This window comes from Vombatus ursinus, unplaced genomic scaffold (assembly GCF_900497805.2).
Source record: "Vombatus ursinus unplaced genomic scaffold, bare-nosed wombat genome assembly UNPS02014945.1, whole genome shotgun sequence".
Lineage (NCBI taxonomy): Eukaryota > Metazoa > Chordata > Mammalia > Diprotodontia > Vombatidae > Vombatus > Vombatus ursinus.
Genome location: NW_020954723.1, coordinates 258,252 through 282,380, shown reverse-complemented (window position 1 = coordinate 282,380; position 24,129 = coordinate 258,252). Strand labels below are relative to the sequence as shown.

Genomic DNA, 24,129 nt, shown 5'->3' with positions numbered 1-24,129 from the left:
AAGAAGAAGAAGAAGAAGAAGAAGAAGAAGAAGAAGAAGAAGAAGAAAGAGGAGGAGGAGGAAGGGGAGGGGACGAGGAGTCATAATGACTCTCAGACTCTTTCATTGGGTTGGGAAAACCCATTTCCCACCATGACCCTAAACCTTCTGGAATGAAGGTTTAATCATGCCATATTTAGGAGCAGTGAATGTTTAAAGGCAAATATTTACAAGAAAAGGTACTGCAAATCAGAGAGAGGCTGGCTTAGAGGGATGGCCCCATCCTGCTCAGCACCCAAAAATACCACTTGAATAATATTAAGAGGGTCATTAAATGCATACAGTTGGGCATGAGGTGGCATTTATCTCACACATAAAGCTGGGAATTTGTGAGGGGACCATCCAAAACATATACCAAGTTAGACATTTGCAACAAATAGTTTTCACGTAACTTTGGTCTTGCCATGGGCTGCTGTAAATTCTGGGTTGAGAAATGTTAAAAGTTCTGCTCTATCCAATAATGAATAGATTCAGTACAAGTATGCTTCTAAATATGTAGAGATGCTAATCCTGCTATTTGAGAGTAATGTGATCTCACTGGCACACTCGTATGTCAGACAAAAGTAATAGCACAGCTTCATCTCTTATCATTTGTGATCTCATAGGTCAAGTTTAGGCAAAGCAACAGATACTTATAAAGTACCTACTATGTACCAGGCATTTGGAAGCAGCTAGGTAGCTCAGTGGATAGAGTGCTAGTCCTGCAGTCAGGCCTGACCTCAGACACTTACTAGCTGTGTGACCCTGGGCAAGTCACTTCACCCCTATTTACTTTATCCACTGGAGAAGAAAATGGCAAACCACTCCAGTATCTTTGCAAAGAAAACCAATGAACGGTATGGTCCACAGGGTAGAACACAACTGAACAACAATGTAACAGGCACTATGCTAAGTGCTAGGGATACATAGAAAGACAAAAACAGTTCCTGTCCTCAAGGAGCTCACAGTCTAAGACAATGCGTAAACAACTATGTACAAATAAGATGTTTATAGGATAAATTGGGGATAAGCTGGCATGCATTTTCAGAAAAAAAAGGCTTCCTGTAGAAGGTGGGATTTAAGTTGGGACTTGAAGGAAGCCAGGAAGCACAGATGAAGAGAAAAGAGAGTTCCAAGCCTGCAGGGGCAGCCAATGAAATGCACAAAGTTGGAAGACGGAGTGTTTTGTGCAAGGAATAGCAAGGAGGCCAGAATCACTGGAGCATTGAGTTTATGGAAGGGAGTAAGGTGTAAAAAGACTGGAAAAGTTGGAAGGGGCTAGGTTATGAACAGTGTTAAAAACCAAACAGGGGTTGTTATATTTGATCCCACCAGTTTACTGAATAAGCGAGTAAAATGTGTTTTCTTATGTTGTGTCTGTATTTTCCTAAGGAAAACAACCAGAGAGGATATTTTCTGTGCCTCAGACCAGTAGCAAAAAATACTGTAATAAGAATTCCTACAGGCATATTGGAAAACCACATTAACATTTTCTGTTTTACTGTATTTTAATTTACTTTTTAAAAAATATTTCCGAATTACATTTTAATCTGGTTCAGTACACTCAGAAGTGGTGGGTAGATTGCAGCCTGTGGCTGCGTGTTTGACAATCCTAACTTAGACTCTTCGTGTATCTGCTATATTACTTCTCAGTCACTTCTGATCACTACGTTGGCTATTTAGCCCAGTCTCTGGTTCCCTCATATCTAAATCCCTCAATGAGCTGATCCTCATGATCCATCAATGGATATCAAGTTGTTTATTTCTTGGCTCTTTCTACACCATGATGTGTGTACTAAAATATGATCTACACTAGGGGTGGGGAACCTGCAGCCTCAAGGCCACATGTGGCCCTCTCTCTCCTCAAGTGGGGCCCGTGGACTGAATCCAAACTTCACAGAACAAATCTCCTTAATAAAGGATTTGTTCTGTAAAACTTGGACTCAGTCAAAAGGCGGCACCCAAGGACCTAGAAGGCCATATGTGGCCTTGAGACCACAGGTTTCCACCCCTGGCCTATGCTATAATTGTCTTGTCCTCACTAGACAGTGGGATATTGGGGAAAACATTCTTACTGGCTGCTGCTGATTCATTGCCTTGAGGTCCATCAAGAGGCTGTTTCAGTCTCTTCACTGAACTTATTCCTATTCATCTACCTCACTACTTAGGGTGTAGGAGTTTGCTTTGATGTTTCTAAATTTAAAAAAAAAAATTCATAAGTAAAGAAGCAGTCACCTCCCTCCCAGCCAGCTGGGCTGGCTATACCACCTCTATAGGCAGCATTTTTGTTGGTAAGAGAAGACAACGGGAAATATTCCTATCTCCCCCCACCCCCACCCCAATGTTCCATGTCTCTTGAAGGATATTGAGGCTGCCACTGAGAGCTGGTTTTTGTTCTAGCCCAGAAGAAGACAGACTAAAATGCTGAAGGGACTACCTTTGTCTCTAAGATCTGACTCCTTAAACTAGTGGGCATGTGAGCCTATCTCACTTTGAGGAGGTAAAGAAAGTACAAGTTGTTAAATTATTAAGAGTAAATGCCTCTCTAATCTAGAAGAGATCAAAAGAGGAGAAAGTTAAAGCCATGAAGTTTTTCTAGGGACATATTATAGATAGACAGATAAAATACAAATACTATGTGTCAGGCACTGTGCTAAGGACAAGGGATACAAATCCAAATAAGCATGAGAGCATCTGCCCTCAAGAAGCTTATGTTCTAATGGAGGAAGATGACATATGTAGGGGAACTAGGGTTGGGAAAGCTAGGCAGCATAGTGGATAGAGCACTAAGACTGGAGTCAGGAAGACCTGAATTCAAATCTGCCCTTAGAGATATACTAGGTGTGTGACCTTGAGCAAATCACTTAATCTGTTTGCCTCAGTTTCCTCATCGTTAAAATGAGCTGGAGAAGGAAATGGCAAACCACTCCAGTATCTTTGCCAAGAAAACCCCAAAAGGAGTCACAAAAAGTCAGACATGACTGAACAACAACAAATTATATACCACTGCTATTTTTCAGTGACTGGCATCCTGGGTGCCTGCACCTCAACTACATAATTGGTCATGTTATTGTTTATACAGATTACCCATAACATTTATGCAAATGCATGTATATATACACGTGTGCATGCATGTATGATAAATATTTGCATATTGCATGTATATATGTGTGTGAGATGCCCGCTGTGCTAAGTTGAGCTGTCATCCTATATGTACAGTGTATGGTAGTGAGCATACCATATACTCTATATCAGCATGAGCATCAACAGCATACGCTGCTTCTGTGTGCTGGAAATATCTGTTGTGTGTTTTGCATGCCTGCTGCCTATTGGTATCAATGTAGGGGCTCCTCTAGAACAATAGGTATTCACAGTTGCCATTGGATAAGTTATTCTTCACTTCCCTTCCTAAAAACCCAATTGCATAGTGCTGCTGGCGCAGAATAAGACTGGCTACCGCGTTTCACCCCAGAGGTGGCTACCTTCCAGCAGCGGGTGAGTGATCCCTATATCTCTAATGGTCTGTCCTATGCTTTGGGATCCTTTGGATGGAAGGTGCTCTGGAAATGGAAAGAGTGATCGGTTGGTCTGTTGCCTCCTCTCCTCTCTCCCTGCTTCCACAGATGTGTTGCATCATGCATTTATTCCTCTGTGTCTTGGTCTGTTTCACTATAGCTTCCTGCCCTGGTTGACACTGATGACTACTTCTCCATCTTCATACCCAAGACAGTGACTTTGGAGTGAGCTTCTCATTCAGGATACTTGTTGTCAGGAGATGAGTAAAAAATGTCCATAGCTGAGCGCCAATTAAGAGCTGAAAAGGACTTCAGAATTCAGCTAGTCACGAGATCCTAGGAGTATCATAGATTTAGAGTTGGAAGGGACCTTACAGTCTAATCTCCTCTTTTTAACATATGAAGAGCCTGAGAAAGGAGGCTAAGTCCAAGGTCACACAATAGCAGAGCCAGGTTCTCAGGTTCCAAATCCATTGCTCTTTTTAAAACACAATTCACTGAGATCACTTAGCACCCTTCCATCCACTCCACTAATAAAGTCAGGCAGAAGTCCATCCACTTATGGGATATCTTTTAAATATGGTATCTTCCCCCTTCGTTACCATTGCCCTATTAAGGATTCAAGACATCTCTGTCAAGTGAAGCAGAGCAAAATCCTATGGGAAATAAAGATCCCCATCCCTTTCTGCTGGATAGCCAACAAAATGAGCTTTTGAGAATCATTGCTTTTTCCCTTTGGAATCAAGGGAAATTTTGGCAACCCTTTAGGAAGACTTTGCAGGGAATGACCAAAACCAAGAAAGAGCACCCAAGTGGTTTAAGATTAGACAACAAAGTTTGCTTTGAAGCATCCCTTTAAAAATGATACTCTAAGGACCCCCCTACTCCATACTTCTTATCCAGCCACTGAGGATGGTTCTGGTAGATGCTTAATTGATCTCATTCCATTCCCCCACATTCTAGGGTGGGAAAAATACAGGAGGAGAGAGAGCCCTGCCCCAGATATGTTTGTACCAAAATGGATGTTAATGTGAACTGTTGTTTCCTATCAAAGCTTGATGCTTCATTGAGCTTCAGCAGGAGGACCTTGACCTTTGCTTGGGAGGGAATGGTCCTTCTGGCTCTCATAGGGAGAAGCTGCAGGAGGGCTGGCTAACAAGGAACCTAGGAGGTGTGCGCGCGCGCGTGCACACACACACACACACTCGGGTGATGCATATCCTAATAGATTGTGAGCACATGGGAAAGGTGGAGAGTATCCCACTGGGTTCTGGGAAAATTCCATCTTGCATAAGGAGCTGAGGATCCCTAATATAAGTAGCTGCCCTTTTTATCTTTTCTAGAGAGTTTCCAGAGAGGTAACATAGAATAAGCAATAGTGAACTTGCCTCAGAGCTTGAGTTTAAGTCCCTACTCTGACCCAGAATGACCATATGACCCTGGGAAAGTCAATTCATGTCTCAGTGCTCTGGGTAACTCTCTCTGAATGAATATCTGCACACAAATGTAAAAGAAGTTTCTCCATCAAGAATTCCCTATACCGAGGAAATCATGGGTCAAATCCCTATCCCGATCTTTCTTATGAATGAATTCAAGTTGCAATCTTTTCAACAACCCAATTCAGGAATTCCTCTAACATCCTAGATGAGAATAACAGTTAGTATTTTTTTGTAGCCATAGCCATGAGCAGTACAACTAAAAAGAGCTTCCCTGTTGTTGTGCTGTGTTAATATCTACTTCCATTCCCATGAACTGAACCTTCAGGGTCAGAGTATGTCTTAGAAAGGGGAATCTGGACTTAGGAAGAGCTTGCCACAAAAATCCTCTTATGACTAAAGCCCTTGACTAAATTGGGTGCCTTCCTTGTCTCATTAGGTTCTCTGATAAGAGCTATCTGGTGTTCTGCTCAATGTAAAGTCTTTTTATCAGAGGAGTGGCCCAGTGGTTAGAAAAGTGGCCCTGGAGTCAGGAATACCTGAATATTCAAATCCAGCCTCAGACATTAGCTTTGTGACCCTGGGAAAGCAGACTTAACCTTTGTCTGCCTCAGTTTCCTCACATGTAAAAAGGGGATAATAATAGCGCCTACCTCCCAGGGCTGTTGTGAGATCATATTTGAAAAGTACTACACAAATGCTAATTGTTATCAAATTTGATGAGCTTTATTGCAAAAAAAGGGGGGGAAAGAGGAGAAAGAACAATGCAATTTGTTCTTTTTTTTAAAGTCCAACACAGGGTTTTCTTTTGTTTTATTTTTCATTTTTCCCTTTTATTTTCTATTACATTAATACATATTTATGGAATAAAACTAGCATTTCCATAAGATAGTACAATAAAAAAAAGATTGAACATGAAACTGCAAATCTACCAGACACATCTTGCTATTCCTTTCAAATATATAATGTCATTTACTCTTGATGAGAGAAATAAGAGGAAAGAGATGTAAGTAGCTGGTGAAACTGGGTCAAAAAAACTACCAAAGAAATGAAATATACAAGGTACATACTGGTTCTTGCTGTAGATTAGAGCTTTCCTACCTTTTTCATTATGAGACCTCACTTGGAAGAGCAGTGGATCTGGAGTTAGGAGACCTGGGCCCTAGCCTCTGCTTTATTACTTACTAGTCATGTGGCCTTGGGGCAGAGTTCCTTCTGAGCATCAGTTTCTTCATACCTGAAATGAGAATAATGATACATCAGCTACTTACATGGTGGTTGTGAGGACACCATTTTGGAAATTATAGGACACTAGAGAAATATGAGTCATAATGGTCAAGTATCTTTGGGCACACCTGGGAGGTAGGGAGGAAAGAAGTCTCCTACCTCCTGACAAAAGTTGACCCAGAGAGTTGGCCTTTGAAAAGAGTAGCCTTGACTATGAAGAAGATAGGGAGGGAGAGGGCCTCAGTGTAGTCTATAGAAAGCAGAAAAAAATTGTAAACGTAGCAAACACTACCAGTGAGGATGTCCTTAGGTTCATTAGGAAATAGCTGAGTCAGGTAGATGATTCAGCAAGGTTTAGAGTGGAACTTGGTGTTTGTCGCATTGGAGTTCCAAGGCATTATGAGGTTTTTTCCCTTCCCTCCTATCAGGCTCAGAAATCAATTTAAGTATGTTGTTCAGGATACTCAGATTCCCTCTGAGATGATGGAGCCAAACATAGATAGGCATAACTACTGACCTGTTTGATTATGGTAAATAATGTGTTTCACAAATTAACTGGTCTAGTTAGTTAACTCGTTAGTCCCATCTCCTGTCCCTGCCTTCCTCCTTTAAATACACATATACTCAGAGGACGATCTTCTATCTCAGGGCTGCAGTAGGTTGGATCCTTCCACTTTCCCCACCACCCAATGGCGGTTATATAATTGTACCTACCCCTCCTTTGGCAGTCTCCAATGAGGAGTGAGGAATATGATGAAGACTTCAACTAGAACCTGCCTGAGACTGTGTCTTGAGTGTCGGCTACTTAAAGTTTATGCCTCAGAGAGTGGGGATAGCATCCTGACCTACCCCCCGATGAGCTCATTGTTATCTTATGTCCAATGCCATTACAAATGTTTTAAGACCAAGGCTTGTCTACCTCTCCAACAAATGACAGGTCTTGCTGGAAGACCTTCATCTGTCTTCCTTGGGTAACCTGTAGCTTCATGGATTTGACCAGATCAAAGAAAGCTGTTGAAGGCCTGTCTTGGGTGATTTAAAGAGAAAAGCTACTCTGAAGGTTGAGGGAATGATAGGTTACCTGAGTAATCTGAATAAACATTCTGCTAGGCCTGTCAATATAGTTTGGGAGAGAAACTTTCAGAAAATGAAGTGATCTGGAGAAAACTGACATGCCAGATGTCATAGGTAGGTAACAAGGAACGTACATGGTCAGTTCAGTCATGCTAACCAAACTATTTTAAGGGTTCTGTCCATTATTTTTATTTTGACCATAGATAATTCCCTGTAACTTCAACTTGGTTTTAATTTATGTGAATTTGTTTATATCTCTTGATTTCCTGTTCATTAGTATTCTCTTCCCCTTCCCTCAGTGGGTTATTTAAACCCTTTTTTTTCATGTATAATTTGGCTTTCTTATTTTGTGTTTCTTATTTAATGTTTATAGTGCATCTACTTATGGAAAAAATCCAATAAAGAGAATTTCAAAAAGCCAAATTAAAATTCTAGAGCAAGGGAACAAAATCTAGACCAAAGGAACAAAATTTGCCAAATTGCTGCCGTCTCATTATTTCAGTATGAGGCCTCTCTATGCTTCGAAAAGGCAGCCCCTTTTCTAAAAATATGGTATTCAGTATAAGATACCGCCCCCCACCAAATCTTCAATAAGTGTCCCCTACAGTTCCCCCCTAACCCAAGTCCTAGTCTGGCTGCTGTGTGGGCCCTTTGACAAGCCACAATCCATTTCCTCCGTCTCTTCATGGGTAAAAGAGTAACAGTATCACCCAACATCTACTCTACTTAATTCAGATATTGGAATGATCAAATGAGATAATAGATATGAAAGTATGTTGAAATACAGAGAGTGCTATGGAAAGATATATTGTTTTTAGTTACAAATGTACATAGTCCTCCTCTGATCACAGGCCTAGATGGAATCCCCAGAGACCATCTAACTCAGTCATTTTTTCCTAAACAACCCCAAACAAACGGAATGTCCTTTCTCTTCTTAAGCCTTTTTAAAAATAAATCTTGGGTTTTTTTTCTGTTTTTATATCACCTGAATTTCCCACTATATCACACTCCCCAACTTCTTCTAGAAAACCATCCCTTATAATGAAGAATTTTTAAAAGGAGGGCAAAAAATATTCAGCAAAACTAAGCAACATATCAAAAAAAAAAGTCTGAGGTATAATTCTACTGCAGAGCTCTACAATAACATTTACTTTCCTTTTAGGAATTGTTATGGTACTTTGAACAGCATTTTGACATTCAGTGTTTCACACTCATTGTTCCCCAACTCTGTAAAGCAGTGTATTCCATATCTTTGCTTTGTTTCCCCAAGTCTTAAAGATCATCAAGGATGATCTTGGCTTACTTAACCAAAACCTCACTTATGTGAAATTATTGTCATAATGAAAATTCCTCCTGCTTCCATTTTGGTATGTTTCTCTCATCAGTGGAGGGAACCAGGAAGGAAATAGTACCCACCACACAAATCCTCATTCAAGATTGTGGCAGAGTATCTTCTTTTCCTTGTCTTTTCTCCCTAGCTCAGCTCTCCCAGGTCATCTCACTTTTTCTTCCTTGTTCTTGCTGTCTTCTGCAGACATTGTGGTGATTTCCATCCTTCCAAAGCCATGTGGGAATCCAGTGCAAATTTGAATGTCTTACTGCTATACATGGATGTTTTACCACTATACAACAGAGTCACCCCTTGAGCCTCTAACTTCCTGACTACTGAAGTCACTTGTTGATTCAATCAAACACATTCTTTCACTGAAACAAATAAGGAAGAAAGGGGAGAGAAAAAAACCTCCCCATCCTTTCAAACTGTGCTTTCAGCCAAAGAAAATTTTTCAGTAGCAAGTGTGAAAAACACCTTAGTGGCAAAAGAGGATGGTATGATTCCCAAGTCATTTTAGTTGACGGGGCAGAATAAAAGGGAGAAAGAGAAGTGGGAAGGGGGAGTTGGAAGGGGAGGAGGAGAGTGCTTCAGATTGGGTGGATTAAAAGCAATTACTTTTCCTGATTCTAGAAGCTTGGGATATATTCCCAAATCAACAAGGGGGAGGGGGAGGCAGAAAGAGAGAATAGAATTTATCCCTAAATTGAGATGAAACCAAGCAACCAAAAAAGAAGAGGGTGTGGAATTTCCATGAGGTGACCCAGGCAGATTGCATCCTGCTTTTAAACAATTTAAATTGAACTAGCCCTCCCTACCAAGCCACACTGAGCCAGAGGCCACGGTCACAACCTAGGCAGTCCCACAGTTCAACTACTATCTGCACTTTCAATTTTCCACAGAACCTTACCCCCAATGAAAAGCCCTCAGGTAAGTGGCAGGAGCTGTAGGTCACCTGACCAGTGCATGCTTCATGGATTAAATGTCTGAAAGTGAGATGAACAAAATCAAAGCATGTCAAAAAGCATGTTGATTTAAAAACACACACACACGTTGCACAAAAGGGGAATCCTTCCTGTTGTGTGTGTATGTGTGCCTTTAAAGAAGATAATAAATATAAGAACTGCATGACTTTCTAGGCCCCCAGTCATAAAGAAAAGACAGCCATAACACCGAGGAGATCTCTCTAGCATGTGGAACACCAGTCAGATGAGAATGAGAATGAAAAGGGTGTTGGTGAACACAGCACAAAGCACATGGGCCATGAAATTAAAGGTTCCTCAATTCTGTTGAATTACATTTACCAAGTCTATTGGAGGTGAAAAAAACACTTTGTCTACACACAAAGATGTAGTCACATGATATCTCTGGAACTTACCTTGCCTATCTGAACTTTTAATCATCGTATTCCATTTCATTTCAAGCTCGCCTGCTAGAGGCATGCTGTCTTCCTCCTTAGCTAGTATCCATTAATAGTTCAGCTGATTCCTTAGGCTGGTCTGGCTGCATTGCTTTGGGCACCATGAGATGCTCCAGACTGACCTGTAAAAAAGACTTTTTTCCCTCCTTTCCTCATCCCCACCCCAAGCTCCTATGTCTATCCAAGTATCAGACGTGTAGAAGGTACCACTCTGATTCTAGGGCTCGTCCTTTATTAATGCTAAACAATGGGGAAGAAGTGGGGAAGAGAAGGTGTATTACAGCTGTCATAGGCCATATTGGGAAGTTCTCTTCTCTTGGTGCCTGCAGAGTGAAAATGACTCATAGCAAGGAGCTCCGGAACTCTGCAAGAATCATCTTGGTAACAGCTTGTCTGAGCACGGGGGTTCTCCTAGGCAGGGGGCTGCTGTCATTAGTGGGAGGTGGCTTTGATCCTTGGCGAACTCCTTAGGAACCTTATTCCTTTAGAGGGAAAACGACTAATGAACAAGCTTAATGACCTACTTCCTTTCCTTAAGCCCTATGACAGGCACCTTAGCAATGCCTGTGGGCAGAATGAGCAGCAACTGTTCCCCTCAGGATGCTCCATCAATCTGCGGGCAGCATTGGCCAATGGGCTGAGGTGGGTGGTGCTACTATTCCCAGCACACTTGGCCCCTTAGAACCACTATGTTGTTGTTATTGTTGTGGTTTAACAACATAGCTGAAACTTGCGGTGGGGTAGATGAAAGGGAGGAGGATGGGGAAGCAAAAGTAGCTAGATACGCCATGATAGGTTATTGAAAACAAACATAGGATCTCTTCCATTAGGTGCTACCTTATCTTCAGGGGATGGGCTAGCTGTAGGTCTTATTAAACAACTGGAGACTCAGAAATATTGAGGGAAGAACTCTAAAATTTAGAATTTCACATTCACTCATCAGAAGGAAGAGGGGGAAGATTTGCTAGCATACCCTTCAAACCTGAGCCTATAAAGCACTGAAACCGGACTTAGGAAGAGTTGAGTTCAGATCCCACCCCAGACACTAAATGAACCCTGGGCAAGTCACTTGAACGCTACCTGCCTTGGTTTCCTCAACTGTGAAATGGGGATAATAATTGCACCCACCTCTCAGGGTTGTATCATAAGGATCAAATGAGATAATATTTATAAAATACTTTGCAATCCTTAAAGTGCTATCTAAATGCTAGCTGTTATAGTTATCTGGAAGTGAACTTCTTTCAATCATTAGAACTGCTACTGCAATGTTTCTTACTCTATTATACCCATCTGTACCTATTTTTTATTATCTATGATTTTTTTTCATACCTGCCAGTTAAATCAGAGAACCCGATGGCAAGTAGGGCATTCCCAGAATATATATATTTGGGAATGTGATGGATATATAATTATAATCCTGGGCTGGTAGATGGAGTAAGAAGAGAGGATAAGCATAGGGAGGAGAAGGTATTTAGTTGCCTCTACAGTAAGCAGACTACAAGGCAACATGGAGCCACTGGTGATAGGTTTGCCCTTTTTCTCAGTACCTCTACAAAGTACTTAAACTATCCCAAATGGATAAGTAACAATCCTATCCTTAAACACCTCTAGGGATAGAGATTTCATAGCCTCCTTTATAAGAATTTATAAGACATTCTATCCAGTTCTATCCAGAAAAATCTTTCATATATCCAGAAATATGCTGATAAATGTTTAACATCCAGGTCTTGGGGGGGAGGGGACACATGACACATTTTTTTTTTAGGTAGTCAGGGTTAAGTGACTTGCCCAGAGTCACGCAGCTAGTGAGCGTCTGAGGCCAGATTTGAACTCAGGTACTACTAACTCTAAGGCCAGTGCTCTATACATCGTACCACCTAGCTGCCCCATGAAACACTTTTAAAGTTCAATCTGCATTGTTAACATGTTCTTCCATCACTTTCTTAAATCTAGAAAGTTAACAAAACAATAAATCAAGCTCTGATTTGTAGGGTTTGCTCATGTCCAAGGTAGAAATGCTCACACCGAAAATTTAACAATTAGTTCATGCACACCTCTGCTTATATCCTCCCTAAATTTCTCTTGCCATAGATTAAGCCTAGAGTAACCTGAAGATTCCAAAACCTGAAGCTAGGGCATCTCATACAGCAGGGACAAAAAAGAAAAAGAAGTGGGATTTACTTATCAAAATGGTGGAATAAGGGGGGAAACGAAACAAGGCAGCAGAGTTTCAGGAAGCATCAATACCAAATAGTAGGCAAACCACTGAACCAGATACAGAAAAGCTTGTGAGCATCTACACTGGTTTTTTCCCTCCATAGAAGAACAGTATAAATGATACACCATCCTAGAGCTGACAAGAATACAGCCAATGTTGTATATTTTTTAGTTACAGACCAATTGATCACTGAGCTTGTTGAATACTTCTCATGCATTCCCAATCAGAGCAATCTTCTTTTGAGTGTATCAGACTTGCCTGCAAGTATGGCTTGGGAGTTGTGCCCTCACACCCATTCAGAAAAGTTCAAGCCATGTGACACAGGAGTCTGAGTTGAATCAGTCTCATGTGCTCCTAGAAGCATTCACTTGGGAATCTGGGCCTGATTTTGTTGTTGTTTATTTTTTAAATTTAAAAAGGGTCTGGGATAAAGAGTTTGATCAAGTCTTGTGCAGAAGCCATAGTTGGGATGGGGAACATTTATGGTATATGAGGATATCCCTAACTTTATCACCAAATGGGTAACCAAGTAATTCACCAGAAATCAGTCTAAGTAAAAGACAGTCAATACTCCTCTATTACAACAGCCATGATTGCAGGCCATGTTCATTCTGTTTTAAAGCCTTTTTGTGGTATTGTTTGCACCTAGTGATTCTTCATCGTCTCTTCCCAACCAACTGGGAAAAAACAGTCTGTAGAGGGAGCTGCCACCACCATCTTGAAACCAAACTATAGATATGCCCAGCTCCATGGGAAGTGCTCTAATCTATCTACCTTTCACCTACTGCTTCATACCAAGGAGCTCACGTCTTACTGCTTTTTTTTTTTTTTCAGAACATGATATTTATCATTTCCCAGCAATCCCCATCCTTAGCACAGCCTTGTCACAGATTATCCAGCCCTCCCTTGTCTCAGTACTTCCCAACTCATCTAGTTACCTAGACTAAAATCAAGTTCTAGGGTAGTCCACAGGTATTAAAACTCTGACTTGATGATTAAAGAGCCTCCTTTCAGGGGTAAGTAAGGTCCTGTACAGCCCTAATTTTCTCCCCCTTCCACTACCAACTTCAGGGCATCATCCACAAGCTATCACTATCCCCGGGTTCACCCAGCTCCATCCATCCAGTGTCCCAATGGATCAGAAGCTTCCACATTAAGCCTTCCAAACTTGAGGAGTCCCATGTGAACGTGCCCCTCCCGTGGAAGACGGTGGGCAGCGTGGTTTGTTTCTGTTGCCTGCATAGAACTGACCCCTGCCTGTCTGTCTATCTGTCTGTCTGTGCATATGTGTGTGTTTGTCGCTTGTCCTTCTTGCAGGGAAAGTCACTGGTGGGCAAGCGTCTCACGGGCCTGATGCAGTCCTCCTGACAGTTCCGCCAGCTGAGACGGGAGCCGCTGACCACGTGGGCGGGCGGCGCCGCTCCACTTCGGCAGAGAGACTAACCTTAAGGGGCGATCTGGTTACTGTGAAAGAAAAAGAGTGAGGGGGAGAAGGGAGGGTGAGGAAAGGAGAAGCTGCCTAGGACTGGATGGGGTGGGAAATGGAGAGGAGAAAAAGAAACCAAGAGCAAAGCTGCAGAGATGCCACGTCATCGAGTTTACATCAACATTTTCTTACCTGTATAGCTTTGTTATGACACCCAGTTCTCTACGAGGTCGTTGTTTCTTCTCACCTGAATAAGGGAAGAATGCCTCACTGTGAACAGAGAGCTTTGCAGGGCCAAGGGTTTCCTGCTATGAATTACTACTTGCTATCATCATTATTGTTGTTATTGCTATTATTATTATTATCATTACTACTACTACTACTGTGCAGAACATCCTCCCTTATGGGAAAGGAGAGCAAGGAGAGCTGAACTGAGCACAATCAGTATTAAATACCATTCTCCCTTTTCTCTGGCACACCCACAGCTGTAATAGATACAGCCTGCTACTGTCACAACCATCCCTCTGCCTCCAACCATCCCTACTTTGCGGCTACCTAGGCACAAGAAAATGGTCAGCAGAAGCCACTTCCACTTAAGAAGTACGATTCATTTCTTCTGCACTCTGAAACCACTCTAGGGTTCCCTTCCCCCACCCTCTTAAGCCCTTTACTCCCTCTGAGACAGGCTTATAGAAAATGCTCTGATTGTCTTTCTCCGTAGTTGTTGTCTCCTGAATGGGGGAAATCAAAGCATCAATGATTCCTTCTCCAGAGAAAGCATCAGTGCATAAAGAAGAGCCATAGATTTGTTATTTAAGTCCTAAAAGAAGACTTCCGTCATTTTATCATTGACTTCTTACACTTGTTCCAAAGTATGTTCCCTCCCACTTTATTCAAAGTGAGGTCTGGAGGGAACTCTGGGCATACTGGAGTTGTCCGGGTTTCACCAACCCAAGAGAAAGATGAAAGCGGGGGAAGGTTCCCAGTCTTGGGGAGTCAACTTGATATTTGACTGGCCGACAATTCTCCCTTTCAAATTGGGTTGGGTGTGGTCAAATTTCTCGATGAGGAATCAGTCATGCCCAGAAACAGCACAAGTGGGAAAAGAATTGGCAGTACCCACATAGCACATCTCAATACTGTGTGGCACACATAAGAACTGGAGAATATGATACAAACAAAATAATGCCAATTATTTGGGGGGAAAACCAAACTAACGTGGACAAACCTGGTCTAGATTTCTTAGCAATTCCCATCCCCCATGGATGTCTGTCATAAGCTACCATTTACCAGAATGACACTGCTCCCTAGTGACCCCCTGGTTAAGACTATTGATAAATCTTATAGCCCAATAAGACTATGCTTTTCCAAGTCAGCTGTTCAATCATCTCTCTTTGATTTATTTTCAGCCACTTCCCTTTAGATATTATAAACAAAAAGCAATAGAAATAAAATAATTATCATTGGTGATTTCTTGATTCACATATGCAATCTTTTAGTGGTGACTAATGGATGCATTCAGACTTTACACACCACCACCACCACCACCACCACCACCCCTCAGCCCCAATTTGTTGCTTGTTTCATTTCCAAACCAAATTGCTGAATCAGTGTCCTGTAATGGATTTTATTTTATCCAGTAAGATCCCAGGGGTTCCAGCTTTCCATCTTCCATGGTTGAGCTGTCATGGGCATCAGCAGGCTTCCAGTTTCCAGTGTTTCTGTACCTCAGTTTCTCTTACCTGCAAAATGGAGAAATAAGCATATTTGCTCCCATTTGGTGGGCTTAGTTGGAAATCATGCAATAATTACAAACATTTTCAGAGCACCTTGGAAAGTAGATATAAAGAAATAAGCTTAGGTGGGAAGGGGATGAACTTGGGCCACACTACCTGAGACCGTGTTGCACATGTGGCAGCAACAGCAGCTTGCCAGAAGGGGCCACCAATTCAATGGCCCTACGGTATACCCTCTGTCAGAGAATGAGTAGAGCAAAACCTCAAAGTGATGGGGTCTGGGATACAGATGCAAAAATGGGTCCCTCGGAGTTTCTTTATAGGGATCAACTCCAAATAATTTAAACACTGCATGCCCCATCCTCTAGCCTAACTGTGGGAAAGGCCTTCTTATATTCTTCTGTGTGCATGAACTGCTCGAGGCACATACTCTCATTTGACTTTTGACACCCCTTCTCCCATCTTACTGCTTTTCACACCCTGCTTGCTCTCACATACAACTAACCCTTTTCTGAGTTCTGCCAGAGAGCCAGCTAGCATGTCCCCCAGGTTCCAAAGCATAGCACATTGCCTTCACTGCCTTCATAAGTCATCAAGAGCAAACAAAACTTGCTAGTGACAAAGGGAAGCCTTGAAAGGGGAAGTGCTAAGGGTACATCAGTGAAGTCCTCCACAATTGGTCCCTGAGCCCAGACACTATAGTTGACTTCCTCAAGCCCCGGGTGGCTTGCTTCCTATAAATTGTTTCCTGGCACTTTTCCATGTCTCTGAAGTGGACTTTCCAGGTCATGTTGTCATTATAATTAACTGCTCTCTATTGAAATCAAAGCTCCATTGGATGGATGGGATTCCCTAACCTGAGATCTTGGTCTTAGGCATTATTGCTGAACTTAGCCAGGGCCCTGGGAGACCTCCTGGAGTCTCAGTCAAGGACAGTTGACGCCCGATCTTTGTGAACTCAGCACATTTGAGAAAGCTCCTTAGACCTCCAAGGAGAGAAAGGCAGAGGAAAGGTCAACCAAGATTCTCAAAGTCTTGAGTTCCTCAAGTGAGCATATGATAGATTTCATACCCCTCCTAAGGCAGGAAAGATACCAAAACGTCTCCTTCCCCCACCAACCCCTACTAAAGATAGTTGGGCTACATAGCAAGGTTCCCAAAGGCACTCTGATGCAAAGCAGGGTATGGGTTGCCACTGCTGAATGTAGTGCAGAGTCAACATGGGAATGCTGATCCTTATATGAAGCTACATCCAGAGTGTCTAGCCTTGGGCCAGTTCCTCCACTAGCCTGACCTCTGTGTATTTCCAGATGCCCTGTAGGGTAGAACCAGACCAGAATCAAAACAAATTTCTTATTGCCCTTGTCTACCCCTTTCATCCCTACCTTCAGTGACAGCACTGAATATACTCAGTGGGCCCAGACTTTGAACCAGAGACTCTTCTCCATGCTGGGGTGCACTGACAAGTATTCCTGTAGAATGGAATACTGAGGCAGTATTAAGAGAAACAACCTTCACACAGTAGGCAAAGTCAATTCTCAGGATGTCGGTGCACTAAGTAGAATTTCTGAGAGAAAAGGATACCTATCCTTCCTTTCTCCAATGGAGAGAAAGTAGAAAAAGCATAGGTTACCAGTAGGCAAATTCCTAATTTCTTCTGGAATAATTCCATTAAAGGCAAAACAACATCAATACCAATACAATGCAACATTTATTAATCACCTCCTACCTACAGGGCACTGTACATGGGAGAATGTAGATACATTTAGATAAGATGCCATCCCTACCTTTAAGCACTTCACAGTGTAGTAAGATAAGTAGAACACACACAGAAGTAACTGCAATACACATTTCATGATCATCACATTAGAGAGGTAGAAAAAACATTCTTCGAGAGGTCTGAGGGAAAAGGTAATTTCCAACAAAAGGAATCAGAGGAGGCTCCTGGAGGAGAAGATATTTGAGTTGGGCTCTAAAGGATCAGTAGGAATTCACAAGGCATCAGGTAATATGCTCCTCTGAACTAGCAAGGTGAGGAGGGAATCTCCGGGCATCCAGAAAGCTGTGTTCCTCTGGTTCTGCTAAACAGATGCTGGTGAGAACCAGAAATAAAGTAGGACCAGGTGATCTAAATGGATTTCCCACAGCCACAGGCCAATAGAATCAGTATCATCCATTGGCTGGGAATTTGTTAGGAGTATCCTGAGCTCTCTCAGTCAAAATCAGAACCCTTCCAGTGAGACTCCAAATTGCTGCTTGTACTCCAGGGAACCCAAAAGATGCCCTGGCAATAAACCTCTTCCTAGTCAGTAAAGTTGCTATGTTCAAACTACCTCACCTTCTAGCTGATGCACTAGGAAACTGCCGCCCACTTACTTTCTTTGCTATTTTGCCTTCTTTCCTTTTTAATCTGTTTCTCTCCTGTCCCCCTTCACATGCACGGATTTCAAAAGCTACTTCTGAGATCCATGCGGGGAGGCTGGAAAGGAACTAGAGACTTAAAGCTCTCTCACTCTTCAGCTTCCTGTTCCCACTGAGTCATTACAGTGAATGACAATTAAGACGGTTTTCAAGATCTCTAGGCAAGAGTAATAATGTGCCCCTCAAAAGTGCAGTGACCTTAAAGTCAAACATTAATAAATACCATGGTCTGTAGTATGGACAAGTAGTAGACAAATGATGCAATACTTACCCGACCCATGATTCTGCCAAAGAGTTGCCAATGCTCACAACTTAGAAGTTAACACTACATTGGTATCAAGGCATTGTTGGACAGTACCAGATGGCAGTTCTAGGGTCATAATGTAGTAAATAGTAGACTCTGTAGCAATAAAGTCCCACAGGTTAGTACAGTGGAACAGTGCCAGGTTACTAGAGTCAGAAAGCCTTGGAGAAAGCTACAGGGAGAATTTTAATGGAAGTAGACAAATGGCGATCTAGTTAAATACACAAAGGGAGGCACCAGGGCTCAATAGCATAGGTCAGACTCAAGTGTTACAAACTCTACCTTTTTTTGCTGTGTGGTAAAAGGACATGTCTGAATGGTCTCTATTGTACCGCATGTGGTTCTCAGTAATTTATTATTATAGACGTTGGGGGCAATTGGACTCCAGAACCAAACTTGCTAGTATGGTCTGAAAATAAACAACTATAACCCACCGCCTACCCAGCTAATTCTGTATGACTGGATGGGTGGGGGAGCTGACTTTCTTGGGCAGTGATTTATCTCCACCAAAACACAATATTCCCCCGCACATCCAATTATCTATTTTCTTTCACCTGAAACAAACAGAAGGGGGGGAAAAAGCCATGTGCCCAGCAGCTTGGAAATTCTAAATCACTGGGATGCCCTGGTTTCTCCTAAGAAGGTACTGTGTGTCACTGGGGACTTCGGATCTCTAGGTTTCCATGATCAGGCCTTTTCCCAGCTGTTTATGCTCAGACATAAACCTGACCACCTACTAAGCCATAAGAGTAGTTGGAGATGTCACAGATCTGCCCTTGAATAAAGTCATAGGATTAAACACTGATGCAGGCTGGGCATTGAGCAATGAGAATTTGCTCTTCCTGGGTGATGGACGATCTCATCACCGACAAAAGCCTCAGGCTTCAGGATGTTAGACTGCGTATGAATCAGGCAAACAAGCAAGACTAAAGAAACGCTGAAAAAAAAGCTTAAGACTATCTGCTGTATTAATGAAGAGGATGCCTTCCAATGAAGGACATGCCATGTTGGCAGAAACTTTGTTGCCGGAGGTAAAAAATAATATAGGGGGCAAAGGGGTGCTCACAGAGTGCTATCAATCTACTAGAGACGTCTACCATCTTGGGAGAAAAACTCTCTTCCAGAAAGAATAAGGTCCTGATGAAGGGGCTCTTATTGGATGGGAATTTTGATTACTAGCGGTTTCATTTCCTTTCACGGCACAAGGCATTTAAATGCCATCAGTTGGGGGGCTGCAGGATTAGGCTCAGTCTCTGAATTAAATTGAGACCCTGGAAATGAATCTCATGGACCATGCAGAAGTGGCCATTTCCACCTTATATTAAAGTGGCTTTAACTCACTGTAAGTCTTGGCTACTATCCGGTCCCTGGGAGCGAGGGTTACTCAGGCATTTGCAAAACCAGACCCTGAACTATCTGAGGATCCTCTCATACACATTAATACACATCCCTGATTCATCAGAGCCCCAGAGCAGGCCTGGCTGCCAGATGAGATTTGTCTCAAAAGACAAGCTCTCTCAGGCATGGGGTCTGTGGAAGAGGTGTCAGTTTGCCAAGGTCTCACCTCACCCCTTCTGTTAAGCTGAGGTGGGAAGTTAGGAGGCAGTGGAGGCCATCGAAAAAAACCTAAGATGTTGGTGCAAATGTTATATAGAGAGCTTTTCTTATCAACTTATTTCTGGGGCCCATGATCAGTGAGTGCCAATCTCCCCTGAAAGGCCTTGAATGTTTTATCATTTGAGAAGGAATCATGGTACAATAGAAGGAAGCAGAGAACTGGGGTTCACATCCTACTTATTACCTGTGTGACCTTGGGAAAATCATTTAACTTCCCTGGGTCCCAGTTTCCTTATCCATAAAATGAGGAGATTAGATTTGATCAGGGGCTCTTAACCTGGGGTCCATAGACAGATTTCAGGGAGTCTGTTAACTTGGTTGGAAAAAATATAAACTCTCATATTTATTTATTTTTACTAACCTTTAGCTAAAATTTATCATTTCCGTCAATTATGAAGTTAAAAAATTAATTAGTTATCCCTTCCACATAGCGACTTCCCCCATTGTGGTTTCAATATATCACTGGTTGGCATAAGAAACTAAATGGGAATTTCTGGAGAGTTTTGGGGAAGCTGCAGATGACATGAGAAGGCTAGCAGATGACACAGAGAAAGTTTAGAAGCTCAGAAATGCAGGATTGTTATTAAAAAAAAAACATTCCAGTAGACTCAGGCATCATGTGAGAAAAGGCTAAGTCCTCATCTGATTTCCTAAAGGAAAATGAAGGTGAAGAATCTAGCCCTGTGGATTTTACATGGATTTTCCAAATCAAGGGGGCTCCACACCCCTAACCCCCACAATGTGGAAGGAATAACTGTATTCTAAGGAAACCATTGGCTTTACCAGACTGCCAAAGGAGTCCATGGAACCAAAAAAACTGTGAGAACTAGAAGATCTCCAGTGACCTTTCTTCCAGATCTACATGATTGGTCCTCTTTGATTTAGAAAGCACACATTTCTCTTTGCCTGGGATAGGTAGCCCCTTACTCCCTTCTGCTCAGTGAAACCCAGGTTCCCTCTCTGTAGGTTGCCTTGTGCCTTGGCAAATAGATTTACATTGTGTCTGATAAAGAGAAAAACTGAGAACTAGAGGGGATAGTCCCTTCATGTATTTCAAGGAGAAAGGGGGAGATGAGAAGGGGAGTAGCCCCTTGAAAGCTGAAGTGACTCATTGAAGGAGTTCTTGCTTAAATGTCTTACCAGTCATTCACTGAGATGCCTAACAATTGAAGGACATCATGATCTGACCAGGTTCTCATTTGTCCCCAAAGATTAAGTAGCTATTTGACGCAGACTTGAAGACTTTTTCCCCCCTAAGTAAGTCTTATCTAGAATCATTGCTCCTGTTCAGCTCAATCAATAAGCATCTATTAGGCACCTACTATGTGCAAAAAACTTCACTAAATACTAGGGAATACAAAAACAAAAATGAGACAGGTCTTAACTTCAAGGAGCTTACATTCTTCCTGGGGGGAATCCAACATGTTCCCAGGTAAGTTGATATAAGAGATATATAAAATGTTGATTGAGCTCCTGATTTCAACTGTAGCATGACTGATAAAGGATGCAGGAGGATGAGTAAAGAGAGTCCCACCTCTCCTTTAAGAAAGAGACCAAGTCCCTCATAAATACAATTCTCCCTCAATATAAGGAATTTCCATTTTCCTTAATACTGTCCACCAAATGAATTTCCATATATGTAATCCCACGGTCCCATTTATTTCCATTATATGCTTCAGGAGGTATAACCCAGATCTGAGATATAATCAAAATGGAACAACTATAGCTTAGAGGTTGAAAATTCCAACCAACCATGTTGAATTAATTTTTCCAACCATTCATAATAAATTAATCTTTTTCCTTAAGGTCTATTCTAGTGAAATTCTGTAGGTTGGATTATATGTATAATCACAGAATGAGGAGTCTGTAGCTAGGGACCACCTGGCCTAACTGTCTCATTTTACAGATGAGAAAACTGAGATCTTATGGCTTGAAGCAACTGGGCTGGATAATGAGAGATACCAGTCTGGATTTTGTTTAGATGAACTGAGCTGCTCCATAGTTCATGGAATCATACATAGACCATTAGAGTTGAAAGGAACCTTAGCAAATACATACTCCAAAACTCCATCTTACAGATGACAAAATAGAATCCCTGAAAAGACAAAAGACTTTTCATAGTTCTGATCTCCAGCTAATGACTGGAACCTTCCTCTCCTGGCTCCAATTCCAGTTCTCTCTTCCTCTGTATTATGTAAACTTCATGCTACTTTACATTTTCCAATTTTCTCTAAACAATACATATTGAGTTCTCTTGATACTTCTTTTTATGGAAATTCCTCAGAGTCCTTTATAAACAAACCAGAATATACATTTCTGCAATGTATCTGCTCTGAAATTGTTTGACAATACAGCGCAAGTGCATGCATGTGTCCATCCGCCCATTTCCCAAGCAAAAAAATAAAATAAAACAAAACATGTTTAATTTCTGGCCAAAAAAAAAAAAAATTACTGTGTCTCTCTTCCTCCAAGGACATGTGTGTGTACCAGATAATGTCACTCTGTAATATGAATTAACCAAAAAATAGATCCAATTGCTATCTTTGGTTTTGGGACTGTGTTTTTTTTTTAACATCACTGTAATTTCCCCCTGGATCCCTTCCTCCTTCACAGAGAGCCATCCCATGTAGCAGCATTTTTTCAAGATGAAAAAAGAAAAAGAAACTGCCAATCATTTCTAAGAAGAAGAAATAATTTTCCAACACAAAAATTAAAGAGCAAATGCATCATTTAACCAGAATAACTATATTATATAGGCAATGAGGCAACACAGTGGATAGAGACCTGGTCCTGGAGTTGGGAAGACCCAAGTTCAAATTTTGTTTTAGATACTAGCTGTGGGCCCCTGACCAATTCACTTAACCTCTGTTTACATAAGTGTCCTCATTTGTAAAAATTGGCACTATTTTCCAGGGTTGTGGGTAAAATGAGATATTTCTAAAGCACTTTGCAAACTTCAAAGTGTCATATAAAAGCCAGCTAGCATCATCATCATCCTCATCCTCATGTTCACATCTGGCAGGGAACATAGGGATCATCTAGTCAAACCAACTCATTTGCGGTTGAGGAAACTGAGGTTCGGAGAGTTGAGGTGTATTTATTGCCCAACTTCACCCAGAGAATAAGGAGTGGAAGTGGTGCTCCAAAAACAGATGTTTTAACTCTAAATTTAGTGTTCTATTCACTGAAGCCCCTCAAGGAAATTCATATTTAGGGATCAGACTATTCTATGTAAGTTGATTTTCCAAATGACTGAAGCTTATCCTCCTTCAGTAAGGAAATTTTTTTGAAAATATGATCATTTGGGAAGATCTTTCTAAAATACGTTAAATAGAATAGTGAACATACTTCAGATTTTGTTTAATGGTTTTCTTAATGAACTGCAGGCACTGTTTGGCATTTAAAGCTCTTCCCAACCTGGTTCCTTCCTACCTGTCCTGTCTTCTCACCATTTTTTTCCCACAGCAGAGTCTGTGTGCTCTTCATAACTGAGGCGAACAATGACATTTGGTCACTGCACCCCACTTACACACATCAGCCAAAGGATCAGAAACTGAAGGGGACCCTAGCAAATTCTCTGTTCCCCTAAAGAAATGGGGGTAGAGGAAAACCCTATCCTCACCCCAAACTGAATCAAGCCATCCTTCCTTCTCTTCCCTGCCTCCAAGCTCCTCAGTCTAAAATCCATTTTTACTCATTCATAATAGAGCTAAGGCTCACGCCTAGGCCCTTTGACTCTAATCTGTTCAGTCCCGCTCTTCCTGTGCCTGTAGTCCTGGCCTTTATATACCCACCTCCCAATACCATGTTGCCGTTGTTCAGCCATTTCAGTGACCTCATTTGGGATCTTCTTGGCAAAGATATTGGAGTGGTTTGTCATTACCTTCTCCAGCTCATTTCATAGATGACGAACCCAAGGCAAGCAGGATTAAGAGACTTTCCCAGGGTCATATAGCTAGTAAGTGTCTGAGGCTGAATTTGAACTCAGATCCCCCTGACTCCAGGGCTAGCATTCTACCTACTACACTGCCTAACTGCCCCCAATACTATAGCACAGCTTTCCTTTATGCCCTCTTAATAGTGTAGTGACAGAAGTATCACTAAGTAACAGCAAAGCAGCATGGCTCTGTGGATAGGACCAACCTTGGAATAAAGCAGACCAGGGTTCAAGTCATACTTCTAACATATACTTGCCATGTGGTCTTGGATAAATTGTTTGACCTCTTATTGCCCCCAGACAATTCTCTAGGGCATTAGGTTGCAGAGTAAATGATGAACTGCATTGGTGTGGGGAGTCTTTTCGTTGGGAGTTACCTATATCAGTGGTAGAAAAAAAGGAGAAAGAAGGAAGAAAGGAGGAGAAGAAATGTCAGCCAAGCAAAGTGAT

General features: G+C 41.9%; 1 protein-coding gene across 1 annotated transcript in view; it reads left to right on the top strand.

The window, feature by feature from the left end:
• LOC114030122 (regulator of G-protein signaling 6) overlaps positions 1-13,722 on the top strand; it is a 204,130-nt gene extending 190,408 nt beyond the window's left edge. The window contains exons 16-17 of the mRNA XM_027844838.1: positions 3,447-3,513; positions 13,556-13,722. Of these exons, the coding sequence (XP_027700639.1) occupies positions 3,447-3,513; positions 13,556-13,722 (234 nt within the window). The remainder of the gene's footprint in view (positions 1-3,446; positions 3,514-13,555) is intronic.
• Positions 13,723-24,129: the final 10,407 nt, after the last annotated feature.